This window comes from Leguminivora glycinivorella, chromosome 12, assembly GCF_023078275.1.
Source record: "Leguminivora glycinivorella isolate SPB_JAAS2020 chromosome 12, LegGlyc_1.1, whole genome shotgun sequence".
Classification (NCBI taxonomy): domain Eukaryota; kingdom Metazoa; phylum Arthropoda; class Insecta; order Lepidoptera; family Tortricidae; genus Leguminivora; species Leguminivora glycinivorella.
In genome coordinates, this window is record NC_062982.1 from 1,233,676 (window position 1) to 1,255,927 (window position 22,252).

The following is a 22,252-nucleotide window of genomic DNA, read 5'->3' on the forward strand; positions in this document are numbered from 1 at the left end:
CCTATATATCATATTTATTTACACACAAACAAGTTAAAAAAACTATGTTGTAACTTACATACATATTTTTCTTAAATATAATTAATCCCTGGTGATGCAACGCATGGTGTATGAAAATCAACTTCATTTAGGCGTGTCATATATACGGAACGTCACTTGCAGACGTCAAACAAAAATATTACTTGCGTGTCGAACAGGCGTAAATTTTATAAAAATTGATTTTTATTTTCAATATCATATTGTGTCAAGCACCGATGGCTGGGAAGCTGAATAAGTTCGAAACCCCCAGTTCTGCTAGCTCGGATAGGTAAAAAGCGTGCTAAGTTAGTGCAATTGTTTGTTTGAACAGCTGGCCCGTGTCAATAAAAAATCGAATTTCATTAATTTTCAAGTGCTGGTTTTTACTTGCGGTTTTTTTGAAGTGGAGTGTGTTTTGATAATAACGAGTGTGTCCAGGTTTTAGTTAGAAGCCTGCATCATAACCTCTGCGAGCGTGCATTGTGGTTTTTATTTTTAGACTTTTATTTAGTTCGTTGGCAGCGGAGTTGTAGGCACGTGTTTGGTGCTGACGCGATGGACCCGGCGATCATCTTCGCGAATCCGTAAGAGCAATCCGTGTCAGTAAAGCTTCAGCTTATTTTGGTTTTTGATTATTTGCAAGCAAAACTAAATTGTGGTGTAGTTTGTGTTTTGTGTCTAACTTAGCGTTTTTTGAGTTGCAATAACAAAAAATACAAAAACATTCAAGTCACGTTTTGTGCATTTGCAAATTTGAGCATTTTTAATAATATTTTGGTGCCAAATCATTCCTTTATGTGCCATTATCAAAGTAAACAATACATGACCTTGAGTGATAATATTGTCTAACATAATTGATAAGATGATATGAAATAATAACCAATGATTGTAGGTGCTTCTTATTATACAGAATTCACACTATAAACATAGAAAAAATGGCCTGTTATTTTTACAATAGTACAAAAAATCATGTAATTAACAAGGATAATCATTCATGTATTAATTTACACAAAAAAAACTGTTTTCTGTTAATAATACTGTGTAATAATAATCAGCAGTATTTTTATGGATAAATTTGATTTGGCATGGTGATAAATTCTATACTCATGTTACTTTATACATGCATTGTTAAAAAAAACAGAAGTCAGTCAGTAAATATAATGAAGATAAATCAAAGTAATGACTGATCTGCAAAAATAATTCATTATTAATTTCTGCTTCACCTTAAAGACTATCATTTTATATGTTGTATGATACATTGTACAGTCATTGTGTGTAATACTAAGCCAATGTGCATTCCAATATCTCATATTTTTTCTGCACTTGCACATTTTCTTGTGATATCACAAGGTGTTCAAGAGCCATACAGAAAAACCCAAAATTTGTCACTAACTATATTCTAAAGCCTAATCATCATCCTCCTTGCGTTATCCCGGCATTTTGCCGCGGCTCATGGAAGCCTGGGGTCCGCTGTGACAACTAATCCCAAGTTTTGGCGTAGGCACTAGTTTTACGTTTTTAGTTTTAGTTTATCTTCTAAAGCCTGACCAGAAATATATGACTTACTAGCTTTTGCCCCGCGGCTTCGCTTGCGTTTAATTCGAAAATTACGGAATGCTCCATACAAACTTCCACCCCCCATTTTAGAGAAGTGTGGGGTTAGAAAGAGACAAAAAGTAGCCTATGTCACTCTCCATCCCTTCAACTATCTCCACTTAAAAATCTCGTCAATTCATCGCTCCGTTTTGCCATGAAAGACGGACAAACAAATACACACACTTTGCCGTTTATAATATTAGTATGGATTGATGTATGTGGTGAATTAAATAGTTCTAATGAAATTTTGTAACATGGAACAGAGTCAGTAAGACAGTATGGCTTTATCTAATGCTAGGACCAATAGCTATTCTCTTTACAATATAGTTTCAAGTAGTTTCCTTACAACAGATAATACATACATACATACATACAATCACGCCTGTATCCCATGAAGGGGTAGGCAGAGCATATGAAACTACTCAAGTTTCAATGCCACTCTTGGCAAATAAGGGGTTGACAGAAAACAAAACTGTGACATTGCAGTGACAGGTTGCCAGCCTCTCGCCTACGCCACAATTTACCCCATATCCCACAGTCGCCTTCTACGACACCCACGGGAAGAAAGGGGGTGGTGAAATTCTTAACCAATCACCACACGGGCAACAGATAATACTTTATGAAAAAACATGATCACTAAAAAAATCTATACTATAGCGCAGGTATTTCACAAGATGTGTTAAACAAACATCTACCATGACACATGTGTATATTGAATGTTTCAATAACTCATGTGTTGCATAATCTTTGCACTTGTTAGGTACCGGCCACATCAGAGCGTCGCGTGTCTCGCTCTCGGGGCGCGCAACGGAAGGACGTACGTACGTATAGGAAGGACGTAAGACGCGCCCCAGGTGGCGTGGCGGCGCCTTACGTCCTTCCTATACAAAATGTACTGAGGAGACGCTTTTTGAATTACACTCAGGTGGCGTGGCGCGGACGTCCGTTGCGCGCCCCGAGACACGCGCCGCTCTGGTGTGGCCGGTCACTTACAATTGCAGTCGGAGTTTTTATAACTAAATTGTGGGTCATATTCTTCTTCAAAATACATATAATATCTTAATTTTATTTTAAGTTAAAATGTTGAATTTGGATAAAACTTACAAAAATAAGTAACTATCTATACACGGCATAACTACCTGTCCATACTATAATATTATAATTGGGAAAGTGTGTGTGTCTGTTTGTTTGTCCGCCTTTCACGGCAAAACGGAGCGATGAATTGTCGTGAGTTTTTTAAGTGGAGATAGTTGAAGGGATGGAGAGTGACATAGGCTACTTTTTGTCTCTTTCTCTAACGCGAGCGAAGCCTTGCCAAATTGGCAAAGAGGGACACTATGCTAATTTGTTTAATATATGTGATGGGTGTGTTTTTGTGTCGATGTATAATAAAATGCATCTCAACTGTTAGCAATACAAATATTTTGCATAACTACTTTCCGACTGAATTTTGGCCTTGCCAAAACTTGTTTAATCAAAATTAAAAATGTTGATCTCATGTTGTAAAGTAAATACAAGTTTAATAATTTATTAAGAAAAACATAAATCTTAAAGAGTGCCAAAAAATTGAGATAGTCATTTGCTTAGTAATGTATGTCATAATCTTCGTGTAATAAACTGCAGTAGCAGTAAAAACTGGTCACTTTGTATATTAAATACAATATGACATGAACTATTTCCATTGCTTCCGAGTGTAATTATAAAATCATGTAGGTTTGTGTTTTCCTGACATCTTCCACTCATCAATATTATTTTTAAGGAAAAAAAAATCATTATCAAACTTGTCCATTAACAAAATGCGTAAAATCATTATTTATTTCTAAATCTAAGTAATCTGAACCTTAATGCTCTAAATTTATGGTTCAATAACCTCGCTTCAAATCAAAATACGATTTTTCTAAAATAACGTAAACAACATGTCTTCCGCCAACAAAATCTTAATAAAACCATAATTTTCGACCTTAATCCAACAGACAAAGGAGTTAATTTTCGATAAAAACCAAAAACTGTTTTTAAATTTATGATATTTCGCGTCTCAAAATGTCAGAAGAAAGAATTAGAAATTTGACCTTACCTTTAATAGATAGAGTTGAAATCAGACCGAAAATGTTTAGATTTGCGCATTTCTTGCCGGGTCATTATACCGTGAATCACGTATATTTAACTAGTAGGTATGTTTGTGTTATCTGTGAACCGAACTGAGGTCACGGACAGAATTACCTGTTATCAGGACTCAGGACGGTAATTAGAATTTCCTCTACTAAACTTATAATACACAGCCGTTAATCAGAGATCAGATATCTGTAATACACAGGCTGCTTAAAATATTGCAAAATTCACTCAAACCAGGGGCGGCTCACTCCACGGTTCTATCGCCGCGCTACAAGTACATCCTGGCGGCCGCGAGTTCGCGGCCTACTCAGGGGTGGCGCGCGTCCTCACCGAATGCATGTTCGCACTTTCTATTGTTACTTTACGTCGCGAGGTTTTTTTAGCGATGTCCGCGTGTGGAATGGCTAATAATACTTAGTTAAATAGACATATTGAATAAAATAAATACCATAGGACATTCTTACACAGATCTACTACTGATTAAGTCCCACGGAAAAATTCAATAAGGCTTGTGATGTTGGAACTTGAACAAAAATATATAAATACAGTATTATATACCTAGAAAGTATCCAAGACTTGAATATAATAGTATAACATTTTATGTAAGTACTAATTCGTTTTAATCCATAGGTAGGTAACAGGGATGTAACGGAGCTCTGCTTCTGCTTCCGTTTCTGCGGAACTTCCGTTTTGTTTTACACATCCGGTTCTGTTATTTTTCAAACGGAAGTTATAGCGGATGTCGGAACCTAGCGCGACGGTGGGACATGAGCGGCGTACATCAAATACCAACAGGTCATACCTGTCATTAGCTCATCTCTCCGCTTGCCACGTGCTGCGATACTAAACATCAATCGCTTCATTCCATTGCGCGCCAATATTTGTCCTGTCCACCTAGTTAGTAGCGAGTGAACAACTATTCAGTGGTGCAGGGCTTATCTACGATCCCCTTAGAAGCAAACTGCCGGGAGATAAAGCTGCTAAGCTTTTGTTTATTAAATACAGTTTACTTCTTTTATAATCACTCCATTTAATTTAAAAATGTAATTATGTGCTAATAATTACACATATAATTTTTACTGGTTAGTTTTGGATTGTATTACTACCTACGAGTTAGTTTTCTTTTCGTTTCTAAAAACCTTTTACGGCACAATAAAGGTTTAAAAGGATTCTTATGTGATTTTTAGTGATTACCTAAACAACTAAACATCTTAAAACTGTTCAAGGCGATTTAAACTTTTGGATTGTAATGAATGATATACTTAAGATAAAATATCAGGTAACTTTTCTTTTCGTTTTTAAAACCTAAGTGGGCCTAAAGGCTGATTACAAACTGCTGATTACAGGCTGACTGAACACACCTAAACACACAAGTAAACACCTAAAAGTTCTAGGTAATTTAAGTAGTTTTGGTTTATGTTATACCTATGTGGTTTTTTTCATTTCGTTTTTAACATCTATAACTTCCGCTTCTGGTTCCGGTTCCGCTTCTGCTTCCGTTAAATTAAATTCAAAACTTCCGCTTCCGCTTCCGGTTCCGTTAAAACCACATCCGTTACATCCCTGGTAGGTAACCCTATCACCGGACGCCGCGCACGTGCGGCTCGTTTCTTTGTAAGAATTTTGTAGGTATTTAAAAATGCGGCATTTCGTGAACATCAATGCAGTGGGCCTTCTGTACTTGTACTATTATATATATTCTGTGCTCAAACTTAAAAAATCGCTTACAGTACATACGGTGTTTTTTTCCGCACTATTTCGCTAAGTGGTACATAACTTGTCAGGTCGATACTTCAAAGGGCGAACCTATTGTAAAGTGTCGTACGATACCCGTGGAAAAAGGGAATTCGTAACTCGTGGTGATTTGAAACTCCCTCCGGTCGTGTTTTAAATTGTTTCCTCTCGTTTCCGACTTCCAATTTCCGCACTTGTACCGTAATAGTAGTAGTAGTAAACACTTTATTGCACAGAACAAGTTACAAGTACGGTGAATAATTATAATGGTTATGTACAAAGGCGAGCTTATCCCTTTAAGGGTTCCAGCTAAACATCGTAAGGCAGCCATACTCAAAGTGTGCTCCGCGGATCCCTAGGGCTCCGCAAAGCCTCTCTGGGGGCTCCGTGTGATTTTTTTTTACCTGATATGCAACTTCAACTCTTCCATAAAACCAAATATTCACCAATTGTTAAAAAATAAAAAAAACTGTTTCAGGTAATACTTCACATTAGAATCTAATGATTAGATTTTACTAATAGGATTACTTATTAAAATAAAGATCGCAAAATTTTTTTTTATTTAATTTAAGGGTTCCGTCAGATATTTTGCTTTCTAAAAGGGTTCCATTTCCATGGGAAGATAAGTTTGAGAACCGCTGTCGTAAGGTATTTCAGGCACCTGTTTCCATAAACCAGATCGTGTTAAATGGGAAATGAGATGTGGGGGCAGTTTGGTCTTTTCTTTGTTGTAATCAGTGGCCCATTTCTCAAAACTGAAAGTTACAAGCGGAAGTCTCTTTCCAACTTGTCATATTAGACAGTGATTACCACTTGTAAATTGTAACTTGTAGCTTCGAGAAATGGGCCGCATTGGTCCATTTCTCAAAACTGAAAGGTACAAGTTACAAGCGGAAGTCTCTTTCCAACTTGTCATATTAGACAGTGATTACCACTTGTAAATTGTAACTTGTAGCTTCGAGAAATGGGCCGCATTGGTCCATTTCTCAAAACTGAAAATTACAAGTTACAAGCGGGAGTCTCTTTCCAACTTGTCATATTAGACAGTGATTACCACTTGTAAATTGTAACTTGTAGCTTCGAGAAATGGGCCGCATTGGTCCATTTCTCAAAACTGAAAGGTACAAGTTACAAGCGGGAGTCTCTTTCCAACTTGTCATATTAGACAGTGATTACCACTTGTAAATTGTAACTTGTAGCTTCGAGAAATGGGCCGCATTGGTCCATTTCTCAAAACTGAAAGTTACAAGTTACAAGCGGAAGTATCTTTCCAACTTGTCATATTAGACAGTGATTACCACTTGTAAATTGTAACTTGTAGCTTCGAGAAATGGGCCGCATTGGTCCATTTCTCAAAACTGAAAATTACAAGTTACAAGCGGGAGTCTCTTTCCAACTTGTCATATTAGACAGTGATTACCACTTGTAAATTGTAACTTGTAGCTTCGAGAAATGGGCCGCATTGGTCCATTTCTCAAAACTGAAAGGTACAAGTTACAAGCGGGAGTCTCTTTCCAACTTGTCATATTAGACAGTGATTACCACTTGTAAATTGTAAATTGTAACTTGTAGCTTCGAGAAATGGGCCGCATTGGTCCATTTCTCAAAACTGAAAGGTACAAGTTACAAGCGGGAGTCTCTTTCCAACTTGTCATATTAGACAGTGATTACCACTTGTAAATTGTAAATTGGAACTTGTAGCTTCGAGAAATGGGCCGCATTGGTCCATTTCTTAAAACTGGAAGTTACAATCGGAAGTATCTTTCCAACTTGTCATATTAGACAGTGATTACCATTTGTAAATTGGAACTTGTAGCTTCGAGAAATGGGCCGCATTGGTCCATTTCTCAAAACTGAAAGTTACAAGTTACAAGCGGAAGTATCTTTCCAACTTGTCATATTAGACAGTGATTACCACTTGTAAATTGTAACTTGTAGCTTCAAGAAATGGACCCATTAACTTAGAAGAAACTTCAGCAAGTAGAACTGTATCTTGGTACTTTTGTGATGATCTGATGATACAAATGATACAATGTATGTAATACCACATCTCGGACACTGGCGATCAAATATATGAAAGAGGCGCGTTCCTATACTGGGGACGCTATTGCTATGGCTTGTATGGGAACCCTGCATTTTATGATTAAGCACTGAGACTTGGCACAGTTGTTCATTGGGTGGCCCTGAGTAGATAAAGATCGGGAGGCATCGAGAGCCCCCCTTAATTTAGGAGGGAGGAGGGGGGGAAGGCTGGCGCGTCCGCGCTTCCTTTGAAACCATATTTCTCTAAAACTATACAAAATAGGGCATGCGATATATCATTTTCGGATAAATGAAGGACGAGGAATTCATTTTTGGAACAAAAAAAATGTATTTTAGAACAAAAATACAAAATAAAATGGGAAAATTTAAAAACGAGATTTTTTTTTATACATATTATTGCACACTTTATGAAAACTGTAATGGTTTTTTTTAAATAAAAAATATTATTTAATAGCTACATTTATCTAGTTTTAGAAAATGTATAATTTGTTATAGAAATATATTATAGGACGAGTGATAAAAAATAATTTACATCGCCCGATAGGGTGATTTGAATGCTCATTTCAATAAGATTTGGCAATGATTTCAGGTATAATCACTATTTTTAACACACGAAAGCCGTAATCATTGTAGTTTATGGCTATTTTAGTGATTAATGTACTTAAAATTAAAAAAAATACAAAAATTTCAAAAAATATTAAAAATGTGATAATTTTTTTTAACATTATCCTATTTTGTTCTTTCTACACAATATATATCTAAAAGCAATAAATATCAATAAAAAGCTACATTTATGCAGTTTATAAAAATATATAGTTTGTTATATAAATATATTACGAAACGCGAGATAAAAAATAATGAAAGTGAGCGAGCGAGGCCGGATAGGGATAAGAGGCCGGGAATCCGTTTTCACGCCGAGCCATGACGCTTTAAATTAAATGTTCGGAGCTGATGTGCTTATGCAGTGGGTTTTGTGATATATACATAATTAAATTCAGACTATTCATGTTGTTTTATTTGAATAACTCAAAATAGCTACACTTTTTGAGAGCCTTGAGTACTAGCCCCGGTACACATGTTTTCGTCTAGTCAGACCATTTTTTGAGGTTCTCCTTTGTACAAAAGCAATGTCTTAGTTCAAAAATCATTAATGTTTAATGCTAATACGAATCTACTTTATTTTTTATGGCACTATTGCGCAATAACTAACTATCATTGATACTGAAAGGAAGAATATGACGATTTTTATTTTATCTTTTATGGATGGGTAAAACCGATTTAAGGGGGCCCAAAGGAAGTAACTAAGTTCTGCTAGTAAACTAAAAAATCTTCAAGCCTATGCATGCAGAACTGCTTTAGGAGAGGAGAACGTGATTAAGACAATTTTTCTTTTAAATTATAAGTCACATGCAATTTTATTTTACAATCAAAACAAACTATATCATAGGACTTTTACAATTTTCTGTACTGGATCGTGATATACCTACATGTGTAAACGTTATTAGAATAAGTATATTTCTGTATTACTAGACGAACTCCACTGCACAGCGGGTAGTACCTTTACCTCACCTCATCGAATAATGCAAGCTTTAAAATTTTCATTTTCATTATTTTTTATCTCACGTTTTGTAATATATTTATATAACAAACTATATATTTTTATAAACTGCATAAATGTGGCTTTTTATTGATATCTATTGCTTTTAGATATATATTGTGTAGAAAGAACACAATAGGATAATGTTAAAAAAAAAATCACATTTTTAATATTTTTTAAAATTTTTGTATTTTTTTTAATTTTAAGTACATTAATCACTAAAATAGCCATAAACTACAATAATTACGGCTTTCGTGTGTTAAAAATAGTGACCATACCTGAAATCATTGACAAAACTTATTGAAATGAGCATTCAAATCACCCTATCGGGCGATGTAAATAATTTTTTATCACTCGTCCTATAATATATTTCTATAACAAATTATACATTTTCTAAAACTAGATAAATATAGCTATTAAATAGTATTTTTTATTTTAAAATAACTATTACGGTTTTTATAAAACGTGCAATAATATGTATAAAAAAAAAATCTCGTTTTAAGATTTTCCCATTTTTTTTGTATTTTTGTTCTAAAGTACATTTGTTTTGTTCCAAAAATTAATTCCTCGTCCTTCATTTATCCGAAAATGATATATCGCATGCCCTATTTTGTATAGTTTTAGAGAAATATGGTTTCAAAGGAAGCGCGGAGGCGCCAGCCTTCCCCCCCTCCTCCCTCCTAAATTAAGGGGGGCTCTCGATGCCTCCCGATCTTTATCTACTCAGGGCCACCCAAGGAACAACCTGTGCCAAGTCTCAGTGCTTAATCATAAAATGCAGGGTGTTGTGCAATAGCGTCCCAGCTACTAGCACACATTCTAAGCTCGTGTAGGTGAACGCGTACTATGCTTGTATGGGTGAAATATGACAAGTCGACTGTTCGCGTTTTAGACAGGCTGTAACTGTGAGGTAACCGAGAGGGGATGGGCGGCACTTTCAGCGGGGATCGGAAGTGGCCATACTGTACGATAGTACTCTTTATTATAGAATAGAATAGAATATTTATTTGTATTAATTGTACATCGTCACATTCATCTTTCATACACTATTTACAATTAGGTAAAATAATCATAAGTATTTCAAAATCACAATAAAATCATTACATTAAATTATAAAAAATAATTAATTAATAAATACACACACACACACACACACACACACATAAATAAATAAATAAATTAATAATTAACGTTCAACTTAATTTATTCATAATAATTCTCTCATCCAAGGTTTATTTTGACACATTACTCATCGAGAAACTCTCTCACAGAGTAGTATGCTTTATTTGTGCAAAATTCGCCAGGGTTTTTTCTTACATATTTACCTATCTCAAATATGAAGAGTGAGGGTACAGTCATAACCTTAAGGTTGACAAATAGCTGACGAGCGGGTTCATCTTCAGGGACTCTGCATATCAACCTAATTACTATACTGTGGTAATACATACGAGTACTTTTATTTTCACTTATCCGGTGAAGTAAAATTAAAATATCGCACACAACCTTCGCAGTTTAATACGTACACGGTTACCAACTGACCCACATCATGATATGGAGTTACGTATATCAGTTAATTCACAAATGTTCGTACGACAATTTTTTGATATCTTTTGACCTTAACACTTCCAAAGATAGTGAATTTACGTAACTATTACATTTAATTAGTTACCTAGTTTTTTTTAAATAATCTGTTTACTAATTTCCACCACTGGCTAAACGCTTTCTAGCATTAACCACCTTCAAGAAAAGAGCGTATACCTTAAAGGCCGGCAACGCACCTCCAACACTTCTGGTGTATTGGGTGTCCATGGACGGCAATGATCGCTTACCATCAGGCGACCTATCTGCTCGTTTGCCTCCTATCACATATAAAAAAAAGGTGCACAGGCATACCTGGCAGACAGATTTGAAGATAATATGAGGGGGTTTTTGGATAATAAACTTAATTTTATTGTGTGTAGGTAATTTTAATAAGCTAAGTAATTTTAATTTTGCCACACTTTTTTTTCTAAATTTCGAGACACACACCTATCTTTTTTAGTTACTTAGTTTTATTGGGCATTTTCCGCAAGTCGACATCGACAAATATAATTTTGCGTGATAAAACGAGCCAGCTATATTCAAGTCACCCTAACTCCTCTATGTAAATCTAGATACATCTTTTAGTGTGTTTGGAGTCCCTATATACAGTGAAAACTGAATAAGTGGAATCGCAAGGGACCGGCTGTTTTGTTCCGCTTATCCAGGTTTTCCATTTATCCAGTTTTCCAATTAACCAGGTTCAAATAAAACGTCTTCTCACTTATAGAGGCTCTCGCTAATAGAGGTTGTCGATGCTAGTAATGTCGCTTATAGAGGTCACGTACAGTCAGCTGCAGAGAAAAGGAGACCCCCTGCCATACAAATTTCTATGTAAGGGGGTCTACTTTTCTCCGCAGCTGACTTTACATGCTATTAGAGCAGGCGCTAAGTCGGGAAAACTAAATATATCTTTTATTTAATATACATGTAGATATAAATTAACAAAAAATAAGTTTAATCCTGACTTCTAAAAGCAATCAAAATAATCCACAGTACTGTTCTACAAAAACAATATCTTTCCTTTGTTATGAAGTAACTTATATTTAAACAAAATCACTTCTAATATTTATTTATGCAAGAAACCAGTATGGTTAAATAAATCAATATACCGATTGTACTTTAATGAAAAAATTCGATTTTTTAAATTTATCCCGAAGAGATAAACACTTGATTGTGTGCTTAGGCATTGCTTATCTAACAGCACGGTACCGCAACGCAGCTAAAACCAAACTGAACGATGTGTAATCTCATCCAAAATATATAGCTAAAACATAAACCAATTTTCCACTCATAGAGGTTGCGGAGACGACTACTTCCAGTTGCAGAGGTAAAAATAAGAAATTTCCGAAAAAAATGGATTCCACTTATAGAGGTCCCAAAATTCCACTTATAGAGGTAATTCGTTGTTAAGGGACCGGGACCGAGAACTTAGGTCCACTTAAAGAGGTTTTCCACTTACCCAGGTGCCACTTATCCAGTTTCCACTGTAGTTACTTGTTCCTATATACTTCCTGTTTACAATGTTAAAAAAAGTGTTCTACCTACTTACCTATCTTCAAAATCACTTGATGTTGTAACACCACCTTGTTTCCGCAGTGACACGGAATTGGCCCTAGAACTGGGCGAGCAAGTGTTCCTGGACGATGACGACTTCTCCACCAGAGCCCCGGCGTCGCCGACCACCGTGCCGAATGTACGCCCGTACCGACCGCCGTCCACAGGTACGGAATACCAACCCACAACTCCTACCAGTCTAATACCTCTGCCACACACTCGACGAGCAGCGTGGGAAGAAGCGGGTCCATACTGGCGCACGCAAGAACTATTTTGAACAGCTGACAGAGGGCCGCCATTTTGCCGAGCAAATTTGCTCGGGCGAGGCAAACGTGCACGCATGAGCACGGACGTTTTCAATGCCTCGCGAGACCGCTCGGTGAGTGTGACATTTAGCACAGTAGTACACCGAGAAAACAGATGTACTACACAAGCCTTAGTGTGTGTAAAGGCGGCTATTAATGTTGGTAAAACTTGACGTCCCTTCTCATGTGCTACCAAAAATAAGATAATTACTTGCTTTTTCACAACCCTAAATAGCCGAAAGGGATAGTGCAATATGTTAGAAACGGACAACACGATTTGACCCTGAACTGCTGTCAAACGGTTTGACTGAATACACACCATGTTGGAACGTACATTTAACAGACCCATTGTGATCCGTATTACGTCGACAACAGGTCTACTATTGGCCAATGGATCATGTTGTTGTTTACTACCGGTATTAGGTCGTCCACTGCGAAGTTTCTTGTTACTAACTGGCGGACCTCACGTAGTGTTACGCTTCTGTGAACTTGACAATTATTTGATTAAACTAAAAATTTAAACTGATTTTTAACGTTTAAATAAGTAGTGCTGAACTATCTACTCGAATTATTATTCTGGTAAGTACTATTCGTAGACACGTAGAAAGACGTTTATAGACGTCTAATATCCGCGACTATAACATTATTTCAAGATGTAATTAGAAACGAAGGAAATATAAAACTGAAAAATCGGCCCTATGGAATGCCGTCAAAATACTTGACCCAGATTTGAAGCCGATGAATGGTGACAATTTTTTCCCAATACTTTTTTTTTATTGGCCTAAATTGTGTCCCACTGCTGGGCAAAGGCCTCCCCTTCCTTTCTCCACTCCTCACGGTTTGATGTCCGCTCTTTGCCAAGAGCCGGCAATACTTTTTTTATTTTGTGGAAACTTATACAAAAAAATAATTAGATGTCATTCCTGAAACTCTTGTGTGTAAGTGTAAATACATATTACACGGTTTTTCACTAGGTACTTTACATAAACAATGAACTTATTCTGTTAGTTCAGTGCTCCATGGAAAAACAAACTCGTACGATTTACGAGCCCCAATGCAAATGATATCGTCTAGTCACACTTCAACGTGCGATATTTATTTCCGAAACTGGTATTTAAACCCAGATTGACTTTGATGATAAATGGAATACACGACACACTAAGCTATTAAAACTAGTTTAATCTTGCGCCGTACAAAATGCCCTAATGTTATATGTTTTAATATAATCATATCATAAAAATAACATATCTAAAGCAAAAAAATACGCCTAGTTCATATTTGAGGCATAATAGGTCGTCTATTTTAAATAAAAATAGTTTAGTAAGATTAATATTATACAATAATATTTTAAATTGAATTAATAATATTATAAGTCGTCTGATATGATATACGGCTACATAAAAAGGTAAATTCTGTAAAAAATATAATTATTCTACAACATTTTTATACCAAAATAGCAAGAGGTAAGTCGGTGCCTGAATCAGTGAGGAAAATTATAATTTCCAGTAACAATAGCGGCAAATCTACGTTCCAAAATATCCAAAGACCTTTTTTGCCAAGATCTACGGCGCATACAATCATCCAGCATCAACTAAAACACGGAACCGTCTCCTGTTTAAATAAATCTGGCCGTCGAAGAATAACTGCCAAAGAGAAAACAGGATTTTGAGGAGCATCATCAGGAAAAATCGTCATACAAGAGCAGGAGAACTTACCTACCTATGGCATGACGCGATCAAAATAAACATTTCAGTCGATACCTGAAAGACAGTAATGAAAATAATAGGCTTCGGTTTTCACACCGCTAAACAGAAACCATTACTTACTCAAAAGCAAAAAACTAACAGGTTGAAATTTGCACAAAAGTACAGAAACTGGACTGCCGATCAGTGGCGAAAAATAATATGGAGCGACAAATCCAAATTTGAGGTCATAGTTGGCGATGAACGAAGTAAAGTCATTCAAGATAAAGGAGATGCATTTCACAAAGACTGTCTTGAACGCAAGGTGTAGTTTCCAGCATCTTTAAATGATTTGGGGCTGTATGTCGGCACAGGGTGTGGGATGTCTGCAATTTATAGATGGAACCGTCAATGCAGAGAAATACAAAAGCATCTTGGAATAGAGTTCACTACCGTCTATAAGAAAGTTCAAGTATATAAATGGATTTACTTTTCAACGAGATGGTGCCTTATGTCATACTGGCAAGACAACGATGGAGTGGCTGAAACAAAAACAAATTCCTACCATATCATGGCCATCCAGCAGTCCAGACTTGTCTCCCATAAAAACTTTGTAGTGGTAAATGAAGAAAAAGTTGCGAAAAGATCCTTCTAAATCCAAAGCTGATTTTAAGGAGAAACTTGTGGGTGTCTGGAATGGAATAACCCCTGAGGAGTATAGACAGTTGGTAGATACAATGCCGCTCAGAATTAAGGCCGTTTTAGATGCAAAAGGTGACGCCACCAAGTGGTAGTTGTTCTTTTCTGCATCGGCTACGCTGAAGACGAACATTTTTGCGAGTGTTACATTTGGTGAAATTATGTTTTTTTGTTTACTAGTGAGGAAAATTGTTAATTTATGTTTTGAATAAATAAAATATGCATTATAAGCTCTCTTGTTTTTATGTTACATGTTCTACTAATCATCTAATTCATCCTGAATTTTGAGGTCGAAGTTAGGACATAATATTTTTTTCATACTAGACGATATCATTTGCATTGGGGCTCGTACAACCATGCTAAATATAATATTCTTCTCACTAAAAGTCATATTTCCTTACTAGTATCACATAACATATGGCATTTTATCACAATCGTTTTGTTACACTATAAAGGACGTATCTACACTAGTATTACAATGACATATGATCTTTTGTGTTTCCTCAGAACATTTAGTTTACACTAAAAACGGCGTATCTACAGTAAACTCTTATGTCAACATATGATGTTTTTGAGTTAAAACGGTAGCGTTCATGAGTCACTCCACATTTTATGTGTTCATTGTTCGACAATTGGTGTATGGGAGACCACGGGTGCCATTTCAATCGGTGAGGTTTTTATTTTGAACTCTGCATTAGGAACATGTTATTAAAGGTGTTTGTGGTTTAAAATGTCAATAATATGAAAATTTATTGTAGATATTTGTTTTTGTATATTTACAAATGTGCCGGCATAACCTTATTGTTTACGTTCATAGTGACAGATATTGTGTGGTACAGACAGTCACATGTTTTTGAAAAACGTGTGTACACTAACATTAACAAACACGTGTACAATATAATACCGTACGAGCAGTAATTACTTAATTAGTATAAAGCAATCTTAAAACGTTTTAGTGACACGTTGGTTTTAACTTCATATTACATTAATTAATGAAATAGGTACCATCAACGTCTATGTTATTTTAATTTTTTTGAAGGTAAAAGGAAAGATTATAACCTTTTACTCTAAACAATTCTCCCGTTTCAAATATGACACGTTTCTTTCTTCCTTTAAAAATCAGTTTCGTATTAGAAAAATCGCTTACTTCCAAGCGCGGGTCCAGCTTCGTGCCCAGGGGGGGGGGGGGGTCTGGTCATTTGTATGGCCAACCTAGGCTCCAGGGGGGTCAACCCCCATGACCTCCCCCCCCTGGATCCGCGCAATGCTTACTTCTCAAACAATACTTGTTCTATCTTTTGTAAAAAATGATTCAATTTATTTTACAAATTACTTTTGATACGACAGTATTAATGTGTTCGCCTCCGCTAATAAATACATTATTAGAAGCAATTTGCGATGTCGCCAGGGAGCCGGCCTTGCGAGCGACTGAAGTATATTATTGCTTCGTTCATAAACGTCATGCGTGACAGTCCGTGTCTGAAGGTCCCTTATGCGACTGCCGTAAGAACGATTTTATCAGATTTTTTTGTTGAAATCACCTTATTGCGTTGGAGGCGTAAGGACCCTGTAGACACGGAAAGTCACATACGTTGTGTAGTATGGAGATACGCTGTTTCGGTACGGATGGCGGAGTGTAAAGAAAACTTCCTGTAATATGCTTTGAAATAATTATTATATTTTATTGCTTGTTGTAGGCGAGGTTACATGTTTTAACTGATTGGTTGCAAAAGAGAGATTTGTGAAAATCATAATATATGGATTATCTACGACATTGGTGAATAAAATACTGCATACTTTTCATTTTATTTTATTGGGTGTTACGTGTTACCTACTACAATTTTAATTATTATGATAATTAACCATGTCCTTAAACAAGGTTTTCCTCATTTACTTTAAACAAAACCATAACGTAATTGATCTCAAACATTAAATAAATGTCATATACAAAGAAAAAGTGACCAAAGCCTCCAGTGCTCCGAGCTGAGTACGCTGGTTCGATTCCAGCTCGGAGCACTGGAGGCTTTGGTCACTTTTTCTTTGTATATGACATTTATTTAATGTTTAGAACATAATAGTAGTGTTACTACTTAAAATAACAAGTTAAAATATTTTCTATGAAAGTAATTTAATTTGTTCTTAGAGTAATTGATCTTATAACGTATAGTCGAGAAATTAGGACCAGTTAATTTCGTTAATCCGGATAGCTAAAGACGCTGGTTCGATTCCAGCCGTCAACATTGCACATTGCACAGCTTCGTATTTTTTTTATTTAGGTAATATATATTTTTATCAATTTATAGCATTTATTTATCTAAATTACCACTGAAATTGTTCCAGGATCAAACATCCTCAAATCGCCGCGGGCGCGGCGCGTACGCACCACATCAATGTCGCAGTCAAACAAGCGTACGGCCGCCGAAAGCATATTACACGCCGACAGGCGTACCATATACACGGCCGGGCGTCCGCCTTGGTACAACTGTACTGGGGGTCAGGAGGTGGAACCCTTCCTTATTGGTAAGTGTGTACGGATGAAAGCATACCACATGTGTACAGGCGTACCATATACACGGCCGGGCGTCCGCCTTGGTACAACTGTACTGGGGGTCAGGAGGTGGAACCCTTCCTTATTGGTAAGTGTGTACGGATGAAAGCATACCACATGTGTACAGGCGTACCATATACACGGCCGGGCGTCCGCCTTGGTACAACTGTACTGGGGGTCAGGAGGTGGAACCCTTCCTTATTGGTAAGTGTGTACGGATGAAAGCATACCACATGTGTACAGGCGTACCATATACACGGCTGGGCGTCCGCCTTGGTACAACTGTACTGGGGGTCAGGAGGTGGAACCCTTCCTTATTGGTAAGTGTGTACGGATGAAAGCATACCACATGTGTACAGGCGTACCATATACACAGCCGGGCGTCCGCCTTGGTACAACTGTACTGGGGGTCAGGAGTTGGAACCCTTCCTTATTGGTAAGTGTGTACGGATGAAAGCATACCACATGTGTACAGGCGTACCATATACACGGCCGGGCGTCCGCCTTGGTACAACTGTACTGGGGGTCAGGAGGTGGAACCCTTCCTTATTGGTAAGTGTGTACGGATGAAAGCATACCACATGTGTACAGGCGTACCATATAAACGGCCTGGCGTCCGCCTTGGTACAATTGTACTGGGGGGCAGGAGGTTGAACCGTTCCTTATTGGTAAGTGTAGCCTTTTATACGCTCTAATATCGTAGTCGAACAAGCGTACGGATGAAAGCATACTACACGACGACAGGCGTACTATATACACGCCTAAAAGTGTACGCCGACATAATCTACACGCCGACAGGCGTACTATATACACGCCTAAAAGTGTACGCCAAAACGCATACTACCTCTACACGCTGACAGGCAAGATATTCACGGCCGGGCGTCCGCCTTGGTACAACTGTACGACAGTACCGACAGGTAGTGGCGGACAAGAAGTCAACCGTTCCTTATTGCTGAATGTACGGATGAAAGTATAATACACGCCGACAGGCGTACTATATATAGGTTGAACCCTTCCTTATTGGTGAGCGTAATGTACGGTTGAAATCATACTTCGGTAAAACAATTCAAACTTCAACTTTTTTCAATTGGAAGTATAAATAATAGTTATTTGTTTTACAAGGGGGCAAAGTTGTTGACCGCACGTGCCAATATTTAAGCTCGAGCAAGTGAAAGATTCCAATATTGAACCGCGAGCGTAGCAAGTGGTTCAAAAAGTGGAATCTTGAGCGTTGCGAGGGCTTCAAGGCAGAAGGCGAAGGTTAAACAAACTTTGCCGCCGAGTGAGACACATTTTTTTAAAATACTGACTATAAAACATCAAACTAAATCAAATCTATCAATTTGTTCAATATTTATAATTCAAAATCATCATTTATAGTTAATTTCTACCAGCCAGCTCAAAATATCAAGTTAAAATTTGTATGAAATTACTTTGCACTCTTGTGGATAAAATGCAATTTTGCTATCTGTTTTCGAATAGCAAAGTAAGCCTTTATCAGTTGGTGTGGTGAAAAGTTCTTTCTTTTAATCAGCCCTAAAAATAAATGATTTTTTTATAAAAAAATATTGAATTAACTCCTTTTTATTTTTCTTTCTAGGAATATGCGGTGCCAGTGCTTCAGGCAAGACCACAGTCGCCGCGAAAATCATAGAATCTCTCAACATGCCGTGGGTCACCATAGTCAGCATGGATTCCTTCTACAAGGTTTTTTTTTTTTTTTTTTTTATACCACGTCGGTGGCAAACAGGTATACGGCCCGCCTGATGGAAAGCGGTCACCGTAACCTATGGACGCCCGCAACTCAAGGGGTGTCATGTGCGCGTTGCCGACCCATTAGAAACTTGTACACTCCTTTTTTGAAGAACCCCATACTGTAGTTCATCGGGAATACCTCGACAGGGAGCTCATTCCACAGCCGGAGCGTTCGTGGGAGGAAATTCCTCTGAAACCGCACGGTGCGCGACCATTTAGGTTGCAAGGTGTGTGGATGAGCGCCCTGTCGATGGCGAGCGGTGCGATACGGTATACCTATTTCATCAACCGATGCCCAAAAACCTATAAAAAGATTATAAATTATATTTAGGCAAACCAAAACTTCATGTTATTTTCCAGAAAAACTGATCCTAAGATCCGTGAGTGTGCACGGGAAAACGTCCCACTTTGTCGATTGCTATGAAGCCGCTTTGTCAGTTTATTCCTATAAAGATACAAGTAAAACTCGCCTTAATGGTAACCTACAAAGTGGAACGTTTTACTAAACACACTCACATGTACACCGTGTTTTTATTGAATTCCGTTAACTTTAAGGGAAGGTTCTTTAGATCAAATGCAATTAATTTCTCTAAAAAACTAAGTGTCTTAACTCTTACGGTTATCGAGTTATTAAAAAAATAAAGATAATTACTGAACACATGTGTGACAGCTTTTACCAATTCCTAATGTAACTAATGTTATTTGTTTTGACATCGCCAATCAAATGACATTAACTTGAATGTTATTCTTAACCCTTCGAGTCCCAGCGACATCATATGATGTCAGTAAAATATAAGTAAATACGTATAAATGCTTGGGGCTCGAAGGGTTAAGGGTCTCTCACACTAATAAATTCATTTATTATGTCTGAAAATATTTTTTTTTGCGAATTTAACTAAAAGTGATGTACAGGGTGGTTCCTGATAATCAATCTAACGACTTGTCGAATTTAACGGAAAACAAAAAAAACACGGTGTATTAAACAGGCTTTAAAATATATCCCAACGTGTCGAATTCTTTACAGTGCTCGGGGTTGGCTGACGATCAAGTTTAAAATGTAGGTTTTATTTTCTTGGTGAAGTCTTTATCTAATCATGATGTATGTTCTCTCTTTCGTCCCCTAGGTATTAAATGAGAAGCAGCACCAAGCCGCGACCCGCAACGAGTATAACTTCGACCACCCGGACGCGTTCGACATGGAACTACTCAGCGGAGTGTTACAGAGACTCAAGGAGGGCAAAAAAGTCGAAGTGCCTATATATAACTACGTGACGCACTCAAGGGAGAATCGCACCGTGAGTATGTTCTCTCTCTTTCTGTTTATAGCTGTTAGAGTGAGAAAGACGCGGCGCGAATTGAGAACTTCTATAACTTCTATTTGTGATAGGAGTTTATCCAACTGTGCAGACGCTCAGTTCAAGACAGTTTCGAGCAGTTATAAAAGGCTCTGCCTTCCTTAATAGTCTATTCGACCTATTTCTAGAACGTTCTAGAAAGCAAGGCAGATAAAGAATAACGTGTCTGAAACAGTTTTTATTCATATATGTAGATTATCATTATATAAAAAAGAGCGTGTAGCAGCAATTTTTCTCAAAAACTACTTTTCTTTTCCTATGTAAAAAAACATACGGTAAAAGTTAGAGGGGGGGGACGCAATTACGCGGATCTTTTTTTAAAAAAATACTGGTTCCCTAATAAAACATTTTTTTCCATTTTTTATTTTTGACTTTGACTAATTGATATACATATTGTACCAAATTTCAGCTTTCTAGTGCTAACGAAAAACGGACGGACGGACGGACGGACGGACGGACGGACAGACAGACATGGCGAAACTATAAGGGTTCCTAGTTTGCCTTTTCGTATAAATTACGCGGCTTTTTTTACTGGTGAGACTCGTGCGAAAAAATTTGCCTTCGTATTGTTACGGAAACGTACGAACGTGTCATCTTACTTCAGTCAGTCTCAGTATAAGATGTACTGACATTAACTGAACTAGCTTGACAAATACGAATGTTTCCGGAAAAATACGAAGGAAACCCTTTTCGCACTACATCTGTAGAATTCTACATACAACCTGTTTTTATTGAATTCCGTTAACTTTAAGGGAAGATTCTTTAGATCAAATACAATTAATTTCTCTAAGAAACTAGAGTATTAACTCTTACGGTTATTGAGTTATTAAAAAAATAAAGATAATTTCTGAACATGTGTGTGACAGCCTTTGCCAATTCCCAATGTTATTTGTTTTGACATGTGCCGTCAATCACTTGACATTGACACTAACTTGAACTTATTCTTAAGGGTCTCTCACACTAATAAATTAATTTATTATGTATGGAATTGATAACTTTAATTAAAAGTGATATATAGGGTGGTTCCTGATAATGAACCTAGCTACGTGTCGAATTTAACGGAAAAAAATAAAACACGGTATATAAAAATATGCTGACATAGTTAAAAGGAAAAAGGACATGCAGCAGTAATTTTAAAGATTATTTTTTCTTTTTTTCAGAAAACAATGTACGGAGCAAACGTGATCATCTTCGAAGGTATCCTAGCGTTCTATAACAGTGATGTGTTGAATATGTTGGATATGAAAGTATTCGTGGACACGGACGCCGATATTCGACTCGCCAGGAGATTAAGAAGGTACACTTAATTTTTTTTTATGAAATAGGCAGTAAACGAGCAGACGAGCCGCCTGGTGGGAAGCAGTCATACCGCCCATGGACATAAGCAACATCAGGGGAGCCACTTATGTGTTGCCGATCTTTGAGAACCCTAAATACCAGCTTCTTGAAGAACCCCATGTCATAGCGCAAGGGGAACACCTCAGAAATTACTTTAGGCCTTGGGCTGTAGCTAAAATGATCTTTTTTATCGACAATGAACCCGAATGACAGATCCGCACGAAAGAATCGTGATCATTTTTATACTTTATTAATTTTATTATTGACCTTTTTCTGCAAACCTTGATCACTTGGCCTTTTTATATCATTGTCATTTTTTTTAATTTCTTGTCGGA

General features: G+C 37.0%; 1 protein-coding gene across 1 annotated transcript in view; it reads left to right on the forward strand.

Annotated features, from left to right (window-relative positions):
- The first annotated feature begins 181 nt into the window (after positions 1-181).
- The window catches only part of LOC125232171 (uridine-cytidine kinase-like 1), a 35,958-nt gene continuing 13,887 nt past the window's right edge, over positions 182-22,252 (forward strand). The window contains 6 exon segments of the mRNA XM_048137801.1: positions 182-307; positions 12,278-12,402; positions 17,262-17,441; positions 19,070-19,176; positions 20,349-20,519; positions 21,740-21,876. Coding sequence (XP_047993758.1) covers positions 255-307; positions 12,278-12,402; positions 17,262-17,441; positions 19,070-19,176; positions 20,349-20,519; positions 21,740-21,876 — 773 coding nt within the window. The 5' untranslated portion in view covers positions 182-254.